Source organism: Ochotona curzoniae, unplaced genomic scaffold (genome assembly GCF_017591425.1).
Source record: "Ochotona curzoniae isolate NIBS_2020 unplaced genomic scaffold, NIBS_Ocur_1.0 scaffold_4506, whole genome shotgun sequence".
Classification (NCBI taxonomy): Eukaryota; Metazoa; Chordata; class Mammalia; order Lagomorpha; family Ochotonidae; genus Ochotona; species Ochotona curzoniae.
The window spans coordinates 33,854,896-33,879,115 of NW_024467119.1; the positions used below are offsets into that span (position 1 = coordinate 33,854,896).

Consider the following 24,220-nt stretch of genomic DNA (forward strand, 5'->3'; position numbering starts at 1 on the left):
ATACTGCTGAACTCCAGTGCAAAAGACAGGCATTGTCTGAAACACTTAAGTCCCAACTCCAGTATAAACATTCAGAGGTACATTCCAGAAGAATCAGTAAAGCAAAAAGAGCAAGATTCAAGTGAAGGATTTTGCCACCATTATTGGCATGCAGCATGTACATAAAATTCTTTCTCAAGGCAACCAAACCCAGAATCAGCAAATGATCACTTTGACAAAGTGGAAGATTAGCTCCCAGGGCCAGTGCAATAGCTCAACTGGCTATTTCTCCACCTCTAAGAGCCTGCTTCCCATATGGTTGCCAGTTCATATCCCTGCTCTTTCACTTGCTATCCAACTGCCTGCTTGTGGCATGGGAAAGCAGCAGAAGATGACCCAAGTCCTTGGGACCCTTCACCCATGTGGGAGATCTGGTAGAAGCTTCTCCTGGCTCCTGGCTTCGATCAGCTCAGTTCTGAACATTGCATTCATTTGAGGAATGAGAGAGTAAAGCAGTGGATGGAAGATCTTTCTCCTTGTCTCTTCTTTCCCTGTAAACTTGCTTTTCCTATAATTTGATCTGAAGAAAGAAGGAAACGAAGGAAGGGAGGGAATGAGGGAGGGGAGAAAAGTATCCCCTAGGCCTTCAACAACAACAACAAATTTACTGACCCCTAGTTTAGAAGATTATATTCATGAATTTCTTGAAACACTAAGAAAAGAAATTCACCTGTTCGATTGCATGGGAAATTTTAGCAGACTAGACATAACTGGCCTTTGGCTCAAGTAGCTGAAAGAACTAGTTAAAAAGCACAATTTAAACAAAAGCAGCTCCTACTATTCTCCCTGGGACTGTTTCATATTACTGAGGTGTTACATGTTATCAATAAATATTTCATAGATCTAATATGACTAATTGATTGCTGAGATTTTTTGCTTATAAGAAATAATTGATTGGTAATGGATTCAAAGGAAGTTGATAGAATTTGCTTTTTACAACTTTGATGTTCAAGTGGCAGTGCCAGATGTGCCAGTCAGAACACCACCACACTTCATTGATTATTACTCTTTCATTAAAAAAAAAAGATGCATTGGGCCTGGTGCAATAGTCTAGTGGCTAAAGTCCTCACCTTGCATGTGCCAGGATTCCATATGGATGTCAGTTCATATCCCAGCTGCTCCACCTCCTATTCAGCTCCCTGTTTCTGTCCTAGGCATGCAGTAGAGGAAGGTCCAAAGCCTTGGGACCCTGCACCTGTGTGGGAGACCTGGAACAGGCTCCTGTCTCCTGGCTCCTTCCTCTGTATGTCTGACTTTCCAATAAAAATCAATAAATCTTTTTTTAAAGGTGTATTGATTCATTTGAAAGTCAATTACAGTGAGAAGGTGCTGGTATTGCCCAGAGCAAAGCCAGGAGGCGGGAACTTCCAGTTCCCCCTTGTGAGTGTAAATACTTGAGTGAGCAGATCAGCTGCTTTCCCCAGCCCATGAGCAGGGTCTAAAGGGGAGCAGCTGGGACTTGAACCATATGGGATGCTAGTGCCACAGGCAGTGCTTTAACCCATTACACCACAATGCTGGATCCTAAATCTTATTATTTGCAGAATGCTTTTGCTCCCATACAAGTATACCAAACTTTTCCAGGACAACAACAACAAAAATGATGGAGGGAGTGAAAAACAAAAACTCCTGACTTGAAATTTATCTGAAAGTCACCTGCATGTTATTACATCTTTCTCAGTAACCATGAAGAAGAAAATTTTGTAAAACTCCAGCAAATGAACTTAATAATGCAGGTATCTTGGGACAAAACAGAACCACTCTGTTTACTGAAAAAAATATTTTTCAGATATTCTCAAACTTTTTTCTCAATGATAACTGACATTAAGCATCATTGAGTAATACTACTCTATCCTAAATATCTGCTCAATTGTAGTTACATAAAACTCGTGAATATTTCCGAGAAAATATTTTTTAAATACTAAAATGATGTCTTTCATCCTCACTAATCTCCAGCTCCAAATTGCCTCCATATTTCCAAATTGAAGAATTGCCTATTATGATAGAATTTCTATCATTTTGCAGCTGGAAGTCTCTCTCAGTTGAATAGGAGTTGGAAGCTCCAAAAACTAGGATCTAAGATCCAGGAGAGCAAAGAGAAGCCTCCTCTTTCCGGGCCAGAGGTGTATAAGAGAGGGCAGAGGTGGAAGAGTCAGATCAATTGCAAGGCTCACCAAGGGCCGAGGATCCAATGGCTCCCTTCCCCTGAAGGTCTCTGTGGGGTGCCCCAGTAGCACACCAGACTCTATACCAACAGCCAAGACCATGCAGGTGGGAGGCAGAGCCACATGGTTAAGAGAAAAGCGAAAGTTCTGCCTTCATTATCCCCTGTGGTGTGAAAGCGGATAGCACAGATGGAGGCGCCTTGAGACCCTGCACAGTGAATGGCAAGGTGACACCGCTAGAGCAAGGTCGCAGCACCCTGGAGCGCCAGGAGCAGAGTCAGCAGTGAGCACGCCCTGAGCCCCACGAGCGCCAACCCCAGCACTCCCCAAGTTCGGCAGCGGTCGGCCCTGAACCACGGAGGAGATAGATCGCGCCTGCGGCACGTCAGAGCACAGCTGCCCAGGCCAGCGCAAGCCCCGCCGGCGACCAGCAGCATCCTTCTCCCCGGGTTCCCCAGACCAGATCCGGTGGTTGCCCGCATAAACCCAGGTGGCCTCTGGCAAAGGTGCTGGGAATTGGAAAGGCCAGTCAGTTCTCCCAAGAACATCGAGCTGAAGCTAGAGACAAGTGAAATGATTTGATCAGATTAAATTTTAAATCATAGGGAGCTAAATTTAGCTTTGTTCCCTCTGCGCAGTGGACACATTCCCCCTGAGATGGATTAAGTGACAGAGAAGAGCTCCATTTTCTTTGCCCGCCCAAACCGCCCCATAAATACATTTGCAATCACACTACCGTTACATTGTCTCGTTGCGAGGAAACATATTGATGAGATTTTTATTCAAAGCCTACCAAATCTCTGGAAATAAAGAGCTAGCTTTTCCTGAATAGTTACAAGGAAGAATCCGGTGAGACAGAGAGAAAAGTGTGAGGGAACACTAATCCAAGATCGAGATTCGATTTAACCATTTAAAATGCTCTGTGTAAATCACGAAGAAAACTCCTTTACAGCAGTATGATGGTGGAACTTGAAAGAAGTAGGGGATTGTTTTCTGCTGCTCAATGTCTTCACCCACAAGATGGAGGAAGGAAGAGAAAGAGTAATTGATAGTCCCGGATTCACCGGGTGTTGATTGAGCATCAAAGAGAAGAACTCGTGTCTGACGTCTTTGCCACTCTAATAGGTTAGGTGTTCAGGAGATGAAAACACTGATGGCCTTCGTCACCGGAATCCCTGTAAATCTGACCTAGGAAAAGAATTCTTGTTTTACTTAAAAAAAAAAAAAATTGATCGCCCCTAAGTCCCCTCCTGGTATAGATAACTAGAAAAGCCAATTCTTCTCAGAAAACCAGTAACTGTTGAAACTGTAGGAATTTACCCGAGGGCTGTAGTTCTGATGAAATTTGAAAAGTACCTGTAGAGGGCTTCATTACTCGGAGATAAAACCCAAGCTCTCTAGGAGAGACGAGAGATGCACATAGATGTGCATCCATCTGGCAGCAGTTTTGTTAAAAATGAATTAATTTGGAAATCAAGTCCTAAGGAAGGAATTAAAGATGGGAAGTGACCGATAAGCACCAGCAAGGTCCACACAGAGGCGGCTGCGAGCTTCAAAGTCAGCCAAGGGTCTTGCCAGACTGGCTCCTGCCCCGGTGGCATCTGCGTATCTGAACATGACAGAAGACTCTCCCTTAACTTTCCTCCCTGGAAATTTGCTCTCGTGTATCTCAATAACGGATCCAGCGCGTGCAGGATTGATCTAGTAACCACTTTCAAACTGCACTTAGGTTTTATAGACTTCTAAAATTTTTCTGTTCAATGAGATCGCAAATGCTTAACACTTCTGACAAATGGAGGAAATAGAATGTTCTTGTCGCTGATTCCTGTAGGCACTTAGGTCTCCAGGGAGCAAAATGTACTCAAACCATCCAAAAGAGAAGCATTGGTTATCCGTCCCGTCCCGACAACAAGCACAGTTAATTTCCAGTCTCGGTAGCCTCCATTGTGCCAAGCCTAACACTTTGGCCATGCTGTCTCCCTAATTGTCAACACAAGCACCCTCAAATGTCCATTGTATTGTGTGAAACAAAAGGGGAAGGAATATTTCCGATTCCCCTTCAAGAAAAGGTTTCAGCAAGACAGTGAGCGTTTACTTCGTTGCTAATAGTTTAAGTGTTTACAGCACAGCGAAGTCTACACTTGAGTCTTCCTGATCCAATGTAGTTGCAGTAACTCCATGCTCTCTGTGGACAAAGACTGCCATCTTGTGGAAATGGCGCACATAGCAAGAACGTCATCTCAGCCAAGCTTTCTTGCCACTCTTAATTCCGCATCTAAATTCTTGCATTATTGCATCTGTATGTGTGCAGACACGTGCATGCACGTGCATTCACGTGTGAATACACACACACACACACTCACATTGCTGCTTTAAGTTTAAAAGTAAAATTTCCTATACTTATATTTTAAGCTTTCATTAATAAGAGCCAGTGTCTCATGAAGCTCAGAAAATGGCCACATCACTTCATTTATTACAAGGATTCATCCCATCAGCCTTTAAGGAAGCGAGTTACATTACCAAGCTCACTTTTCCTATTCATAATACGGACCTTGAAAGGATATGAAATAGGGGGTGCTGTGTTCTTTCTGATGGAATTTCCAGGAGCTTTAGATTTTGTGGAAAGATTTTTTGAAGGCACTTTTAGCCTAGAAAAGTTATTACCAAAATGTTATCACATGGAATCTTGTGCTCCTGGCTGTGGCCTGCTCAGAGCTGGGGAAAATGATCCTGCTCTCCCAATGCCAAGGTCTCCTTGCAGTGCCTCAGCGCCCACCCCACCCCCACCTCCCGCCTCCCGGGCCACTGCAGGATGAGCCCTGCAGTGCAATGTCACTTGAGGACACCTAGAAGCAACCTTTTCCTGTATTCCATCACTCCCATCAACCAGCTGCTCAAAGCTGAAAATTCTGTAATTAAGCAAGAGTTTTCATTTAAGGACTTTAACACCAGTTACAATTAAAGTGAGTAAGCCATGAACCCTATACTTCAATCATTGATTGATTGATTTCATGAGACAGTTCCATAGGCTCAGGGATTTCCTCTACCTCCTCCTCCAGCTGCCCTTACCCCAACGCTTTCCCATGAGACTCACTGCTGTATGTGAATACCCGGCCTGTGCTAGCCAAGAGGTAGGTCCAGGGACAGAAACGAGCAGGCAGCTGCATCCACTGGCATGTGCATTAGCTAAGAGAGGTGACAAACCAAAGCTGACATTGTGCTGGCTGGCACACACACGCACGAGTCAAGTCTGAGGTCACCCCACATGAGGTTTCTTGGGGGACTGCCCAAGTAGATAGTTAGGTTCAAACTCCAGCTAGAGGGAAAATCACAATATATGTGGTCCAGTGTTGGAGTGCATGTATCTGGACTGGGCCTTGTCAGTTGCTGATGCCTGTACAGTGGTCAGCATGCCCAGATGCACACAGGGAAGGGCAACGAGCAGAACAGGTTGGACCACGCTCCTGGCAGGCCACGCTTTGTGGCATGTTTTCGTGCATTTGGATGTACTATGGCAGACTTAGCGAGCCAATGGACCTGGGAAAGATTTTCTCAACTCTGGTGCAATGAAGCCAACAACATCTCAGAACTGTCAAAACCATTCAAGTAACACCCTCAGAACACCCATGCCACATTGGGGTCTTTAAGGCATCATCAAATGACCATCCCCTTCCCCCAGGTGCTCATACAGCTGGACAGCAAGGAGTGGCTCCCTCCCCTTCCCTGCTTAGGGATATGGGGGGGGAAGCCATTTTTCCCACCCACCTTCTTCCATACTTCGATCTTCCCCATCCTAATCAAAGACCCATATGGGTGTGCAACTCTCTCAACTATGTAAAAAACGTTAAAAAAACAAGTAAAATTTTAAAAATTAAATATGAGAAATGTGTTCACTTTATGTAAATAATAAAAGAAAAAAGAGGAAAGGAATGAGATAAATTAACTAAATAGCACCGATAATAGAAGAGCAACACATCAGGGTAGGAATTACTGAGCACACACGGTGCTGCTCCTGCTCCATCAGCAAATGGGCACTTGTTCTGGATTGAGCAACGCGGAAGATGGAGGATGCCCACCAAGGGGCTCAGACGTGAACCAGTCACCACGGTTATGACAGAGGAAAAGTCCTCTGAGGGAAACCCATTCTGCCTTCACAGATGCCAACCTTTTTAACATGCCATGCATAGAACACGGGATCTTGGGTCTCACTGCATACCCAAATACATAGTCGGCCCAACTTATCCATGCATTCTACATTGTGGATGCAACAAACTGCAGATAAAAACACTTGGGGTAAAAACGTGTCTCCATGAACTCAGCACGGTAGCCTAGTGGCTAAAGTCCTCACCTTGCATGCGCTGGGATCCCTTATGGGTTCCAGTTCTAATCCCAGTAGCCCCACTTCCCATCCAGCTCCCTGTTTGTGGCCTGGGAAAGCAGTCCAAGGACGACCCAAAGCCTTGAGACCCTGCACACATGTGGGAGACCCAGAAGAAGATCCTGGCTCCTGGCTTCGGATTGGCTCAGCTCCAGCCATTGCAGCTGCTTTGGGAGTGAATCATTGGACAGAACATCTTCCTCTTTGTCTCTTCTCCTCTCTGTATATCTGATTTTACCATAAAACTAATTAAATCTTTTTAAAAAATATATCTCCATGCAACATATACACACTATTATTTTCTTGTCAGTACACCTGCAACAAAGGGCAGTAGGACTATTTGCAAGCTTTTACTTTGTGTTAGGTGTTTCAGGTAATGTAAGGATGCTTTAAAGGACATTAGAGGTTCATGGGTTCAACGCCCTTTCACCCAGGAGATTTGCATAATGGTGGATGCTGCTGCCTGCAGGAGGATCCTGCTGCTAAACCCACCATGGATGCTGGCGGCTATCCACGTTCTTATGACATGGTTGTGTTGCTATAAGTTTCCTCTATATCTGCATTTACTCATCAACTCCAATTTATCCAGAACTGTTTCTTCAAAAATATCCAAATTTTCTTCCAGAGCATGCAATGGCATCTGACTGCCCTGTGCCTTTTAATAGGCAAATATCTAAAGACTTTGCTTTATTGTTATTATTGCTGGGTTGCTAAGAACACAACGTGAGAGCTACCTTATCAACTGAGCTTTCAAGTGGACAACGCAGGATTGTCACCTGTAGGCGTGCGTTGTCCAGCCACTGTCTACAACAGCACACTTGCCAATAGAAGTGAAGGTTAGTTCCCAGCCATCAGCAGCACCCGTGGCATGTAAATCATCAATTGATTAAGCAAGTAACCCTGACTCCTGGACTCTGTGTTCACATGATTCCCAACACAGGGCCAGAAATTCCCATTCTGTAGTTGTTTCTCGGTCAAAGTGTTATGTCACAAATATATTCCTCAAAACCTAGTCCCATCCCCTGGGTTATTATTATCTGTCCCTTGGGCAGGAAAGAGACAAAAGCAGAATCAGATGCAGGTAAGCTTGAGAAACGAAAGTCATATGATTATACAGGCTTTCCTTCCTAACATCTTAGAGTGTTTACTAGGCTGGCGTCTTTGTAACTTTTCCAAGTGGTGCTTCTTTCATTTGTTGTTGTTACTTAGAGCATTTATTGTTTAAAACCACTTGAGTTTCCAGTGTTAACAATGTAACAATGCTTTCCCTTTTCACCCCTGTGATTGAAATACGGGAGGCAGTCCCTGTGTTTCCTGGAGGATGGTGGAACAGTTGGGCAGTCTCTTAAACTTGGTCACATCCTTTCTAGGCATGCAGACAACTGTGCTGCCTCCTCTAGGCTTAAGTCCAATGTCCCTAGGCAGGCCTGGTGACAATGAGGCAGAGGGGCCTGCTGAGACAGTACTCCGTCCTGCCTGCTGGCCAGTGTCTCTGCCTTCCTCCTGGTACAAAGCCTTTTCCCAGCATGTCTGTGCTGTGTGATCCTGTCCTGCTCAGCCCCAACCTCAGCACACACCTTCCTCAGACTGCAAGCCAACCTGGGGGAGGCACATTAGGCTACTCTCTTTAGAACAAGATACTTCTCTGAGATTTTAGGGTTTCCAAGCAGACAGGTGAGCGTTCTGCCAAAGCCAATATTGACAACATGTTGGTCCTGGTGGTTGTCCTTGGGGACTTAACTGTTTGCAGACATGTAGCATGAAATGACCTGAGAGACCCTTCTAAAAAATCACAAAAGATCAAGATGCTGCCTTCTGAAGTTGACAATCCCAGGGTTCTTCTCCCAGAGAGGACCTCACAGAGTTTGATTCCCATGGAAGACACTGCTAGAAACTGGAAACGCAAATGATGTTGGCTGAGATAGAAGCTGGAATAAAAATGATATGGGATCCACTGAGCATCATAATTTCTGTTTAAATATTCATTTTATTTTATTTGGGTCATGCCGAAACCAACAGTTTAGCTCTCCCGTGTGGGTGGCAGAGGCCAAATACTGAGGAATCATTCTTCTGCTGACTTTCCAACCACCTTAGCAGGAAGCTGGATTGTAAGTGGAGCATCCAGGACTTGAACCAGCACTCACAGGGGATGGTGAAATAGCAGGTGGTGGCTTAACCAATGTGCCACACCCCTGGCTCTATCATCTTTTTCATGGCATTCAGTAATTCAAAACAACTGCTCCTTTGAAAGCCATGCTTTCATACAGTACAGCATTAGGCCAATTTGATGGTGAGACTGGCTTTACCTTGTAGAGGAAGCCACAGGGCAGTGTGGTCCTCTCTTCAAGAGAGAATATGGAATGTGAGATTTCCCCCTCCTGTTTAACTCAGGGCCAGTGCTGATCCCACCACGGGTATACAGAAATCATCCCCTATACATTATTCTTCTCATTTGTCTAGCTACGAGTGACATCAAAGAGGTGACAAAGATACCCACTCACAGTAAGAGATCTATTCCTTCCAAATGAGCTCAACTCTTCTTTCTAAGTTCTGAGCAGTCGCCTTCCAAATGCTCCAAGACCCAAAGCAAGAGCATAAAGGTAGGCTCACACCCTGAAGAAATGCAGACATCCAGCTAAAAGTACTCAATAAAATATGCTCTATTTTCTTCATGACCCTTGTACGTCAGGTTCAAGGTAATGATTGACCTGGGAGCATTACTGTCAGCCTTCTGCCCCTTCTCTTCCCACTTCCAGTTGGTTCCTGCCCAGTGTGGGTTCAAACACACACGGGGGTCTGTACCCACGTTCTCACATCCACTGTGTCTCCAAGCACCACACTCTCTTGTCTTTGAATATACTGCTAATCATAAAGTCTACACTGAGCTGTTTGGCCAGGAAACTCCAAGCACCCATAAGGATGGTGTGCACCCCAGAAGGGAACCATCACTGGCCTCACCCTTGTCACCTGTGAGAGCAGTCATGGCTGGAAGAGGGCCAGAACTAGGCAAGCCTGAGGGAGAACCCCAGAATATCTCCTCCACAACTCACACTGTGAAAAACTGAGGCCTCGGCAGCTACCCCTGAACACTGAGGACAGAGATGGAGAAGTGGTGCTTATTACTGGAACTCAACTAATTCTGAAGGCCTCTGGTCATCTTTCTTGTTTATTCTTTTCTTTTTTTTAATTGGAAAGACAGATACACAGGGAGGAGAGACAGAGAGGAAGATCTTCCATCCAATGGTTCATTCCCCAAGCAGCCGCAATGGCTGGTGCTCAGCCAATCTGAAGCCAGGAGCCAGGAGCTTCCTCTGGGTCTCCCATGTAGGTGCAGGATCCCAAGGTGCTGGGCTGTCCTCGGCTGCTTTCCCGGGCCACAAACAGGGAGCTGGATGGGGATCCCGATGTGTTCAAGGCAAGGATTTTGGCCACTAGGCTATTGCACTGGGCCCCCTTGCTCATTCTTAAAGGTAAAAATCCCTTTCCCTTTGGCATCAAAAGGGAAAGTAGATCAGTTGTGTGCTAAACCCGAAACAATGTATTTTTATCAACTTCAAACTTGTCCCAAGGCTTTCTTCCTCACTCTGTTAAATAATAGAAATCTTCTTAAATTGAATTTCTTCGTATATAGCCCATACAGGCAAAGTATGCCAGGGCCTTGCTCGAAGGTGCACAATGTTCTTCATGCAAGTGTTAAACTTCAGAGTGTATAATTCCATGTGAAGGGAACTGTGAAAGTGCAACAAACCCAGGGCATATCGAGAAGCAGAGAGTGAAATCCAACGGCCAGGACGTGGCCAGCAGCAGAGCCAGTGCTGGGGAACAGCTCCGCCAAGCTCGCGCCCTACAAACTGAGGCATGAGCCTTCTGCCCAGGACACCTGCCATCACACAGAGGCAGGCTAACCGATGTCCTGGCGCCCGAGGTCACAACTACGTCTACAGTAACCCATGGCTGTGTTCTTGACCCCAGGATCCTGGAACTCCAGCAGAATGGTGACATGGACATCCTGAAACACAAATGGTGGCCCAAGAACGGCCAGTGTGACCTGTACTCCTCGGTCGACACGAAGCAGAAAGGAGGCGCCCTGGACATCAAGAGCTTCGCCGGCGTCTTTTGCATCCTGGCAGCTGGGATCGTGCTCTCCTGCCTCATCGCCATGCTGGAGACGTGGTGGAACAAGAGGAAAGGCTCCCGGGTCCCTTCGAAAGAGGTACTTGATGGCGAGCTCTGGCTCCAGGTGGAAACAGCACACGCGGGGAGATCCCAGAGCACAGAGGAGGGGGCCTTGTCATGAGCTGGAGGGGCTGGGCATTGTTTCTCATCTGTTTGGGAAACAAAAGCCAATCTGTGATCTATGAAAATTGTGAAGGCCAGTACCAAGTTCAATGGCAGCGCAAATCAAAAAGGTGAAGAGGAGACAATATGACTTGCAAACCTGGCCATTTTTTTGTACCTGATGGACTTTGAAATGCGCCTGATTGAAAAAAAAAAAAAAAACAGGCTTTAATTCAACGGCTCTCACAGGCCGGATTGCCTTTTCCAGTTCACATAGACGCTTGTCATTTTATGTCAAGTAGGTGTTTAACTTGTAGATAAGGACTTGTTTGTCTAAGACAGGGCCCCAGAAATGCAATACTGTAATTTAAAAAAAAAAAAAAAGCCAGAATTGTCTCTTCACCCTTAAGCTGCTGCCTTCATCTAGATGGATACACATGGAAGTGATTATAAGTTGTTTCTTCCATGACTCAAAACTTAGCAACTTTATTCCATGCGATCATCTCGGAGCCATCTTTTCTCCTTTATGGTTGGGTACACTTAAACCCAGGGTCACATTCAATTTTCATTTTAGCTACCTCGATGAATAATTGCAGAATAATCACTTCCAAAATGGACTGTGCCTTGTTTTCATTCTAAATTACAGAATTCATAGATTATCATAAAAAAATCTGAATTAAACTTCTTGATTCACATATTCTATTTTCTGTGGATCAAAAATGGTGCAAATTTTAACTAATGAAATCACATTCACCGAAGCTTCGCAAATTGAAATGAAAAACAACCGTAATTTGCTGAGTGATTTCATTGGATAGAAAGTTTCAAAGAAAGGTTTAAACTTTCTGTAGATGAAACTTGACTAACCAATGACCAGGGTGAGTAGTAGAAAGACTACTCATTTGCATGTGCATTTTTGCATGTTGATGTATTCTTTCAGAAGTAATAAAGACTCCTTATGACCTTATATGCAAAATTGGTCAGACCCACTTGTAAAGAAAAGCTTGGTTTGACAAAGACAAACCGTAGCTTCTGCCCTGTGTGAATGAGCATACATTCTAAATCAATGGGGCGTGCATCAAAATTTAGTCAGGGGTTACTATAATGCTTTCTTTGTGGAATAAACTTTCGTATCTCTGTTAACATTGATTCATTGCAAAAGACCATAAGAATGCAAGATTATAGCTGAGACTTCATATTCTCAAAAATCTGGAAATTAAGGACTCCCCAAGCCCCTAATATTTTGAACAATTTTGCATTATTACAGATGTTGATGGATGACTACAGTTGCTGTGTGAACCATAAAGTTCTAAGTCTCAACCCTCTAACGTCTCAGTGATAATATTGCATAAATGGCTGTTTTTCATTGGATTTTGAAATGAGAAAGGAGAAGGAAAAAGAGCGTTGCAATCAAAATATTTTTCACTGAATAATACTATAGCAGCACAATGAATAAAAAAGAAACCCTACATACCCCATTCTAACTCGTGATAGCTCATCTAAATGTTATGAACAAATGTTTTCGCCTCTTCTGAATAATTGAGTCACTAAAAATGCTCATAAACTTAATCTACACAGCTTGGCTATAACTAAGGGTGACAATAAGGGCTTTCTTATTTCTTGTGAGCATTCTTTCTCAATTATTGATTTTTTTTTTTTTAACATTCACTTTTAGTGAAAATCCTAAGAGATTTTCATATTGGTTTCAACTCGTGAAATCTGAGGTTTGACTTCCTTTTTTGCTTATGACGCTGTCTTGCCCCAAACGTCATTAGCACAGCTTAAAGCATCTTTAGTTTAGCGGTCGTTGAACACAACACTGGCCTTCAAGAACACTCTCACGCTCATGTCCTGACTTGAAGTGGCCCTGAATGTGCTGCTGAAATCACAGCCTCGCCTGGGTGAGAGAGATGAGGGACCTCAAGGGAAGGAAATCTCTCCATTAGAAACCGATTCTCTGGTGTTGAATGTTGCTCTTGTTAAAAAGAAAAAGAAAAAAAAAGTATGTCTCTGGCCTACAAGAAATAATGCTTTATCAGTCGCTAACACCGTACTAAGATAGCAGGTGGTATCCTTTTCCTGTAAAACCGGAAAATTAAGGTGAGAGATAAAAAGTCAACTTGAGTTAAGACGTAGCATCAGAAGATGTATGCACAAGAAGGAAGTGGGTACCAAAAACCTTACTTTGTAGCTACGGACGTTTTGATTGGTCTATCTGAGAGGATGGTTACCACATCTGCTGCCCCCCATCCTTGTACTTGCATGTGGCGTATGCTCATTTCAGAACTCCTACTGCAGATAATAAAAATAACCAAACACTTCCCGGGAGAGAAACTGACCTGTGAATCATGTGGGTACCCCCGGAGCCTAGCACAATGCCTGCCTCATAGTAGGTGCTCAATAAATATTTGTTAAATGGAGAAATCCCAGAGTTCAGTTCATCACATGTTTGCTGAACTTTTTTTTTTTTTTTTTTTGCCATGGAAGCTAGTACTGATGAGAACCTTATCTCTTTTTCTTCATCTCCAGGATGACAAGGAAATTGACCTGGAGCACCTTCATAGACGTGTAAATAGCTTGTGCACAGATGACGACAGTCCCCATAAACAGTTTTCCACCTCGTCAATTGACTTGACCCCTCTGGACATTGACACTTTGCCAACACGACAAGCCCTGGAGCAGATCAGTGATTTCAGGAACACTCACATCACCACCACCACCTTTATCCCAGAGCAGATCCAGACTCTTAGCCGCACACTGTCCGCTAAAGCTGCCTCCGGGTTCGCTTTTGGCAACGTGCCTGAGCACCGAACTGGCCCTTTTAGGCACAGGGCCCCTAACGGGGGCTTTTTCAGGAGTCCGATCAAAACAATGTCATCTATACCTTATCAACCAACTCCTACCCTGGGGCTCAATCTGGGCAATGATCCAGACCGAGGCACCTCCATATGAGCAGCCAACAATCTCTCTTCACTGTTTCTTTTGTTTTTTAGGACTCCCTTTGCAAGGAGCAACTGTAATATTGTGGGACTAACATGGATGTAACTTTTAAAAAAGGAGAAAAAAAAACAAAAAGCAAAACAGGATGATGAGTAACAATTCTAGTTCCTTCTCCCCACCTTCTCCCTCCTTCTTCTCTCTATTGCTTTCTCTCTCTCTTTTTTCCCTAAGTTCTCCTCTATTTGCTTCGACTTTTTTTCATTACTCAACTCGTTCTCCCCCAGAATATAGCATATTAGGATCCTAGTAGTCTGCTTTTCATATACTGTACTTCAAGTATAGGAAATGTGCACTGAGTATACTAAGAAGTATATGCAGGATTAATTTTACATACAGGCCTCTAACGTAACATTGCTCTATTTTTAAGAAGATAATCGCAATAACTTGAGTCTTTCTACATTCTTCTGCTGCATCCACACAACGCCCCAACTGCTGTTGAGTGTCCTTGAACTGTGGGCTAAAGACAAACCAGGCGGTGTTGATGCAACCATTGAAAGACCATTCAGGCCACAGAATATGAGAATGCAATTTTGTAGGATTACAAAAAAAAAAAAGCCATTAATACGCCAGTTAAGACTACAGTTAAAACTACTCTCGCACTGCAACAGTGCATATGACCTTCATGTGATTGTACAGTATTACAAGTTTTTCTTATGTACAGTAAACTTGATCCTATGGCTGAAGCCTCTATTGTGTTGAATAAATTAGTATCTCATATATATATGCACCGATATAATGTGTATATATATATTTATATATAAGAAGGCAGCCATTGCTATTGCAATTCATTTAATAAAGCTTTAGTTTTAAAAATGCAAGTATTGTATACAGGAACAATGTATAGTGCAGGAGGCCTTTTTGGTTAGAAAAGGCAGGTTGCTTTAATGTTATTCTGACTCACATTGTTTGCCAACAGAAGATATTTTAGACTTTTGTTAATAAAACATCCAGGGCAATTTAATATTTGTTCCTAGATGTAACTCATCTGAATAGGTTTTTGCGATTGTTATTCTGCAGTGTGTAAAGCCTAACACCAATCATTTTACTTTTAATTAATTATGACTGGAAAATGCTACTAGCTGAACCACACCCACAGCAGCACCTACAGCTCTGTAAGAGTTTTCAAGGCAGAAGGTTAAAAAAAATCCTCTCCCAAAGCAGTAAGCCAATTGATATAATAATTGTATTATAGGGTGAGAGCCCATACGAAGCATTGATGTGGCCTTAATTGCCATCGCACATTATGCTAAAGAAGAAAATGTAATAACCACCCCAGCCCCTCTGCTTGACCCCACCCCCTTTTTCATTCAGCCCTATTGGGAGGAGTTATGTATTTTTTTTATATTAGTGCCAACTGTATAGAAGGATGACAGCAAAAACAGTGCCTCAGTGTGCACGCCCTTTTAAAGCAGCATTCTTACCTGTTAGAAATGTAGAATGAACTTTGTTTGTAACCCTTACATTCAAATGTGGTAAGTAGGAGGCAAGCACTTATCCTGTGTTTTTATGCAGCCATACCTGTATTTTAATCTCATTCAGTCTGTGGCTAGGATTGATAGAGGAATCAACCTATGTGATTTGCTTTAGGAGAAATTAAAAGGTATATTCTTAAGGTATATTCTATTTTGATGCTAATTCTGTTCTGGGGAGCATCTTGTACTGTCACTGTTTTGTACTAAATCTTCAAATATTGTCTACTGTGTAAGGCAGAAAAATTTCTTATCACGCAAAAACCATTTCGTTTCCAGGGTAACAAGTACCTAAGAGCATGCACAACTTGTTTTCCCTTGTAACACTCATGATCTCATTCACAAACTCTGATTTTAAAAACAAACAAAAAATCTTTATGACAAGCTCTATAGGGACATACCAGATGTTGCAGTGATTTTAGCTATCAACAATCTGTTAACCATGTACAATATTTAAAATAGGCTTATTTTGATGTATTGCCTATTATACAAATACACAAAACATTTTTGGAGGCCTCAGTTATGAGTGGCAGAGCTTTCTGTGTATAATTTGTCTACATAATTTGTCTAATAAAAATGTTTTCTAAACTTGCTCTCATACTCTTGAAGTCTTAACTGTAACATCAAAAAGATGCTTAATTTCTCGCTGATCAAAATGGATTTTATCGTTCCTAAAAATTTATTTTCAGCTCCTTAAAAGCATGTAACACATCAAGTTCCATTCACAGAAAAATGAGTGGCTGTCTAAAAACATTACTAAAATACAATACAAATCAATGAAAAGTTGCCATTCTGAGATAGAGACCATTTGAAGGAACAACATATTTATTTTTCTGTGTGGATGTCTCTGTGAACATGTTTTGGGGAGAGGTTTACCCTGGTTTAGGTGAACAATGCAACCACCATAAAAATAGCAGAATGAAGGTACATTGCATCAAAACAAAAGAAATAGAAATAATTCTTTAACTTAGAATTTTTGTTGATAATTATTTTACTATTAGAGAAACCTTGATTCTTCCAGGTCTGTTGACTTGGAAATTAATGCAGACTCCAAGATGACTTTCAACCGAGTGCTATATATTGCACTTGAACAAAAGTTAGCCCAATGGATCTAAGTCACACGATGGGTATCTATCTAAAATAAAATTTTAGAACATCATTTAGATTGCAATCTCTGCTGTTCTGAATCCCTACCAAAAATAATTTTGTTAGTGTTAGAACGAGGAGGAAGTTGAGCAGTGTAGATCGTCTCCACTGTCTTACCAAAAAGGGTTCTTGGGATGCTAAGAATGCCCCAATGACTTAAAACCAGATTCTGTGTTATTTTATTTGTACCTCTGCCACACATAGGTTACATTTACCAGGTCTTCCTGGGACGTAAATGTAAGGATGACTCTGAAACAATGCCTGCACCTGCTCCTCCCTCCAAGCCAGGACCACAGCTCTTTAGCATCTCTAGGATCTTTCTTTGCTCCCTAGGCTCACCACATGGGTCACACGAGAGCCTTCTTGCTCCTTTGGGACCACATGGGTCATCTGACTCACTGCTCTCTCCAGGTGGGAAAGGGGGCACCTCAGGTTCTTCACCCAAGGACTTGGCTACCAGCAGAGCTGGGATGGTAAAGCTCCTGACTAATGCTTCTCCCTTTGTGGGTCCCATTGTTCGCCCATCTTCCTGCTTCAGTACAAGACAAATGTTTATATCCACGTACTTTTCTCCTATTCAAATGCACCATTTTATTCCATTGGTGAGTCATTAAGCTACCTGGTTGACAGTTTTACCGCATCAGAATTTATGCACAGGTCGGAGTTTAATTATCTACATACAGAAAATTGTAAGAGCTCGTTTCTTCCTCAGAAATATTAAACTATGGGCAATTTCTTGTTTTCTTAATGATGTTATTTTTTCCATCTCTCTTAGTCTGGGACTGGCTGTCACCTGAATAAACACTTTTTTTAAAAAAATAGACTTTGCTGAATGATGCTTTGCTTCATCAATTAAAAAAAATGGGAAGATTCATTTATCCTATAAAATATGCTCTAACCCACAGAATTAGATAATACATTATTGCTATTTTATAAGCAGCATTTCCTAGGTAAAACACATCCCTGTATTATGAGGGGATTAAATAAGCCAGAGCTAAGAGCTTGCATGTGGGATACATGAGTTCTACCCGTAAGTAGATACCATGTGAAATTGATAAAATCCAAAAAACTCACACACATTTTTCTACGGTATTTTCATTTCTAAACCAAAGGTCTCTCACCAATCTTTATGACTTGTATTAATAAATGTATGATAATGATGGCCATAATTTTCATTTCAACTGATTTCAGTAGATATCCCAATAAATATGTTAGCAATTACCCTCTTACAAGGGAATAGATGAGCACTGTGGGATGACATGACTTACAGTACCCTGAGAAATCAAGAACTAAAGCTATTCTTAATACTTGACTTTACAGACTTAATCCAATTTGTGTTTCTGGAGAACTTATTCTGGAAAAGTCATTGTTCTAAGCGGTCATGCAAGACATAAATAAATATATATGCTTAGGAAATGAGTCTAAATGTGTCGTACCACTCAGTTCTCTCCGTTTCCACATGTGGGATCCAGAGGCCATCTTCAGGGTTTTCTGGGGTTTCATTATCCCAACTCAGCATGATTCTGATTGGCCTAAATCATCTAACCAGAATAGCACACCCTGGAATTGCAAAGGGCCAATCCAGTCTGTCTTCCCAGGTTCAGACCAGCTCAGTAAAGAAAGCGTGGACACTTCCTAAGACACCAGATCAAAAGGCCACATTTTCAGAAATGTGAGAATCACCATGAGCCAGAGGCACACTGCTCTGGAACAGTTCACCCTTGTCCATGGTGGCAGAGCATTGAGAGGCTGACTCCTACTCCCAGGTGTTGGCTTTCATTCCCTATCCTGAAGAGCTGATAAGTCCTGACCCAGCTCCAGAGGATTTCAAACAACTTGCTTCAAAGGAACCAAACAAAATCAATCTTGTTCTGTTCTAGGTCTCCAGGCCATCATTGTTGTCCCCTAAGAGGTAGGGTGGGATGCGATCTACCCACCATGCAGCCTTACCACCCATACGTGCATCCCAACCAAAACATTTTTTCCAAGTTTACTGCATTTAATAAAGCAGTACAAAGTCACAGAACAATGAGCCTACATAGGGAAACAAAGAGATTGAGTAAACTCCCTGTCACTTCCCCATCTGAATTTTATACATTTTAAGGTTTATTTTATTTATTTGAAATACACGGTTACAGGATAGCTCCTGCAACAGGACATGGGGGAAGAGAAAAAGAGAGATCTGGCTTCTGCTGACTCATTTCACAAAAGGTCACAAATGCAAGGGCTGGGCCAAGCTAAAACCAGCAGCCAGGAGCTTCTTTCAGGTCTGCTACATGGGTGCAAGGACCCAAGCACCTGGTCTGTCCTTGGCTGCTTTTCTAGAAGCATCAACTCTGAGCTAGTTTGAGGTGGGGCAGCCAGAACTCAAGCTGGTGCCCATAAGGAATGCCAATACTACTGGTAGTGATTTTATTCACTAAGCCAAAATGCCAGCCCTAAAAATTATTTGATTTCCATGATGTGTGTTTGATGAAAAACATTGATGGTATTCATGACAAAGCAAAAATTGTTCAAAATCAAGAAACAAAATCAAATACATTTTTCGCTTAAAGATTCTATCCTAACTTACTGCTACATGTAACGTAAGACCACCAAAAGTCGGTGTCAGGCTCCTTTGCACAAATCTTGCCATCTCCTCGAAGTGAGGAGAAGAAACTGCAATTTGCAAGCAGTGTGAACCTTACACTCTCAATGAGACAGTCTAGTCCTTGGAAGAAATGAGGACTTCATTTCCTGTAGAGAAAGGCCATAAATTCTCACCTTGGATTGGCAGTCATCTACCAAAATTCTTCAACGCCTCTCACAAAATCAAGCAATACAAAGAATCAGAAGACAGATTTAAAATACTGTTTTTTTTTTTTTTACAAATCTTTTGAATGTCACAAGATTTGAAATACAGTTTTTTAAACATGTATTTATCTTAAAGGCAGAATGGCAGAAACAGAGAAACAAAAAGAAATTTTTTCCATATGCTGATTCATTCTCCCTAAATGGCCCCCAACAGCCTAAGGTAGCCCAGACCAAAGTCAGGAACCTGAAATCCCACCAGACTCCCCTGTGTGGATGGCAGGGGCCCAAGCACTCACTCCATCTTCGGCTGCCTGCCCAGGCATTTTAGCAGACAGCAGGATTGGAATCAGAGCAGCTGGAATTCCAATGGGATGTTGGCAGCAGAGCAGTGGTTCAATCTGTTCCACATCTCACCTTAAGTTTAATTGTTAAGGTTGTTATATTTTATTTTTAATTTGATACTACATAAAATCATGGAAGTTTGTTTAAGTGGCTTTTTTAATTTCTAAAAACCTAACATCAGTGTTATTTCTAAAACCCACAGAGGTGCACATATGATTTAAAAAAAAATAGCAATAAGCAAAACATAGCTTGCTTTGTCAGAACACAAAGGATTTCTAACAGGAGACCTTTAAGAAATAAATTTTTTGGTCCCAGCACAATGGCTCAGTGGGTAAAATCCTTACCTTGCAAAAGCCAGGATCCCATATGGATACCAGTTCATGTTCTGGCTACTCCACTTCCCATCCAGCTCTCTGCTTATGACCTGGGAAGACAGTAAAGGATGGTTCAAGGCCTTGGGACCCTGCACCTGCTTGGGAGATCCTGGAGAGGATCCTGGCTTCTGGCTTCAGATCAGCTCAGCTCCAGCTGGAAGATTTTTCCCTGCATATCTCCTTCTCTCTGTGAATCTGCCTTTTCATTAAAAATAAATCAATCTTCTAAAAAAAGATTTTTTTCTAATATGAAATAAAATAAAATTCGCTTTGCAAAAGTTTATACTATATCACTCCTAACTTAAGATAAGAGGTAGCTGTATCTGCTATACATGAGGTAACTAAGCATTTAATAGCTACTAGTTTATCCCTTTCCAAAACTGATGCTAAAAGCTAGAGTCAGTACAGTGGCTTAGTACGCTAATCATCTGCCTGAAGCACCAGAGTCAAATATGGGCATCTCTTCTAGTCCTGGATGCTCCACTTCTGATCCAGTTCCCTGCTTATGGTCTTGGAAGGTAGCAGAATATGTCCCAAGACTTGGACTCCTATATCCTCATGGGAGAACTGAAAGAAGCTCCTGGCTTCTGGCTTCCAAATGGCCCAGCTCTGGCCATTATAGCTATCTGGAGAGTGAATCAATGAATAGAAGTTCTTTCTCTCTGTCTTTTACTTTCTGTGCCTCTATATCCCCAATTTTCAAATCAAATTTGAAAGTCTTTAAAAAGATTATAACTATCTCTCTATTAATGTCTATTTACGAAAGAGGGCCACAAGATTTGTCATTACCTATAAACGCACACTAGAACCAGATTGAAAGTGAGAATCCTGTCAGTCCAACATTTCTCATTTGATTTTTTTTTCATGTTAGAAAGTTATTGAATAACTATTTTTTTCCAAGTACTTCCTAGATGTTGTCTAAATAAAAAGTCATGGCCATCAGTTTGGGGAGAATGCTAGCTGCATTATATATCTAACATGAGATGTGTAGCATAGAACCTCACATATAATTTTGGATGAGTACTTCTCTAAAAATCAAAGTATTAAAATTAAAAATAATAGAGTAAGATACACACTTTACAGGAATGCCCAGATTCTACTCTCCCATTTAAGTTTATTGCTCCTTCATTCTGATTTATTCATGGAAATAACATGGTAAAAATGACTAGTCACAAATTGAGCAACACGTATGTCAAAACACTTCTAACATGCAAACCCTGATCGTTTTTGGTGTCCATAATACAAGCACCATCAATTAACATTTTAATTAATACTTCATCGTCATCAAGTGAAGTATTTAATTCTTATTTCATAGGAATGACTTTGTGTGTCTTTTTTTTTCTTACTAATATTCTCCATGTACGTGAACTTTATTTAGACCGCAGGGAGAGATAATGCTAGGAACAGAACAATCCCAGAAAATTTATCAGTCCACCAACAAATACTTTCTGAGCACCTACTATGAGCATGGCACCCTAGGGCAGAGTTCTCCCAGCCAATGTGCCAAGGCACACACTTGGCCACCAATGCTTTCGTGTGCTGACATACGGGTCCCCTCATTTCCCAGGCTTTGGGGAATATCCCTGAGCTGCAATCCTGTAGTTCGTCCATCTCCCTGCTCCTCAGAGAGCTTCTGAACTTGGAAAAGTCAAATCAAACCATTTGAAAGGTTCACTGGAAACTCAGGGTATGAATAGCATCAGAAGTCATGATTGTGCATTCCTTCATGACGCGGAACACATCTGGAATTAGTAGAATAGAAAAATCATTCTATGAGAGGATTCAGTGTGTAATCTAGCCTGTACGTCTTGGGATAATTCCATGGATGAAGTGGAAATTAGCCCACTTGAGGGAGAAGATGGAAAGGTCAGAAAAATGTCCTTGTCCTGCAGGACACAGTGCACGTGAGGGCACGATGGTGAAGGAGAACACCCGGAGGAGTAGACCGTGGTGTCTGAGAGGTAGGCTGTTAGGGAGCAGAGAGAATAAAGCTTCAATGAGAAGACAGAAAGGGCTCGAGCCACTGGATCCTATCCTCCTTATTCATTCATTCATGAACTCAACATGCATTCATGGAGGTCTGACTACATGTAAAGCACTATTCAACATCTTGGAGATCTACCAGTAACCAAGAGAGCAATCCCTCGTGGAGTTTACACTGAACTGGGAGAGATAGGCAACAAGTAAGCTGAATCTTCTCTTCAATCCAGAAAAAAAAAAGAAGCTGCAGATGGTAGAGGCATTTTTTTAAGTAATAACTATGAAAGTTGAAGGTTAACTGAATATAAGGTGTGAAAGAGAAAAGCAAGTCAAAGACGTTCAATGTTTGAAATTCAGATGTTAAGCCGGGAAGCATAGATTTATTGAAAAATAAAATCAGATGAATACTCAGCTTGTTCATCTTAACTTTTCCTTAAGCTAGGAGGTTTAGGAAAAAGTTAACCCAGAATTAGAACTGTGTGTTTCTTTTCTCTCATGGGGAGCATGAATGTTGGATTCATAAGAACTATAGGAGAGTTTGGGAAGTCTATGCATTTTTTTAATTGGAAACACAGGTCAGATTTACATACAGAAAGAGACAAAGATCTTCCATCCTCTGGTTCACTCCCCAAATGGCCACAATGGCCAGAGCTGAACTGATCTGAAGTCAGGTGTCAGAGTTTCCTCTGGGTCTCCCAAGCAGGTGCAGGGTCCCAACGCTTTGAACCATCCTCTACTGCTTTCTCAGGCCATTAGCAGGGAGCTGGATGGGAAGTGGAGCAGCCAGCACATGAACTGGTATCCATATTGGATCCTGGCCCTTGCAAGGTAAGGATTTAGCCATTAGTGCTCAGACCCCTGAGAGTTGCTCTCAGGAGTTCTGGGAGTTCAACTGGGCCGAGGAAAGGTCTGCTGTAACATTGTCAGAGCAGTTATGTTGAGATCTCTTCCTACTCCCAACTGCCACACCATGTATTAATACACTCCTCACAAATGACCAAATCCTCAGCTCCAGTGTTGTCAGAGGCGGCCCATGATAACACTCATATTGTAGTTGTCTAATGTTAGAGTATTCTTCCTTGCATTTGGGGTTTGTATTAGAAGTTGCATACATTTTCTCAGAAATGCTGCAGAACAGGCCATGTTCCTTTCTCCCACAAATCTTCCAACCTCCACACAGTGATGACACAGACCTGACCAATCCATCCTTCAGTGTGCCCTGAATTGATAGACCCTAAACATCCACTATCCCTGGGGAGAGAATGAGGGAAAAATCCCTTTGCAGCACACTCACTAGCATCATGCTTATAAATGCAGACTTGTAAAAGCAATACACTAGAGTTAGCGCAAACACTGCACACACCTGTGGTCTACTAGCTGGTATATTTGGCATGTAAATCAAGTCAGACACCGGTGAGACTAGCTGGGTTTGGTTCCCTGAAATTGTTGTGTGCTTTTAGTTCTGAGCTGGTTTGAACCTGAGAAAGCACAGCTAACATGAGGAGGAGTGCTATAGGATGCTACAAGGCAGGTCTCAAGGACTCATCAACAGCAACTCTACCCTACGACAGCTACACAGCCAAGCTTTCCGCCCAACCAATGCCATCGGAAGGACTGCTTAGATTTTGCTTTTGGGTCTTTTCTGCTGGCTTCAACTGCCCCTCAACACTGAGGTCTTTCAAATGGTTCATTTTGCAGAAGTCAAGCATAATTTCCCAATTCTAAGAAGAACATGTCATATATCAAATACAGAGCAACAAATGGATAGTATGCGTCTCGGGGATTGAAGAATAACAATAATAAAATCTGCTTTCTCAATTGAGGACATAATTCCTTACAATTTACTCTTGTCCACAAATCTTATTTTTGACAAATAAATCATGAATTTCACACACACGCATACATACCCACACACACACACACTCCTAAACTTTTTTCCCATAATGAGATGAGTATCCAAATTATGTGTACATACCACACTGAATAGCAACTTTAGGTAAGAAATCCAAGGATGTTTGCAGAGTCTTCTGCTTTTGAAGAGGAATGAAGTAAAATACAAAATGTTTATCCTCACCAACAATCATTGCATGTGCAAGAAAGTTAAGCCTCTCCTCATCTGATGAAGAAAGCTATGAATTCCTGCTTTCCTTCTTGTTCCTCGCAGGCCAGTGTCTCTGCTCTCCTAGGTGCAGCAACTGAGCCCAGGACACACGCTGACCATGCACTTGGCACAGCACTGGGCACTTCCCACACACTTCA

General features: G+C 42.2%; 1 protein-coding gene across 3 annotated transcripts in view; it reads left to right on the forward strand.

Annotated features, from left to right (window-relative positions):
- The window catches only part of GRID2 (glutamate ionotropic receptor delta type subunit 2), a 1,273,704-nt gene that overhangs the window by 1,223,392 nt on the left and 26,092 nt on the right, over positions 1–24,220 (forward strand). The window contains exons 14-15 of one of the 3 annotated variants that reach the window (XM_040967041.1): positions 10,555–10,795; positions 13,387–15,914. In XM_040967041.1, coding sequence (XP_040822975.1) covers positions 10,555–10,795; positions 13,387–13,809 — 664 coding nt within the window. In that variant the 3' untranslated portion in view covers positions 13,810–15,914. Of the gene's footprint in view, positions 1–10,554; positions 10,796–13,386; positions 15,915–24,220 lie in introns of those variants that run through there. The other 2 variants (XM_040967039.1, XM_040967040.1) reach the window with 2 other exon arrangements.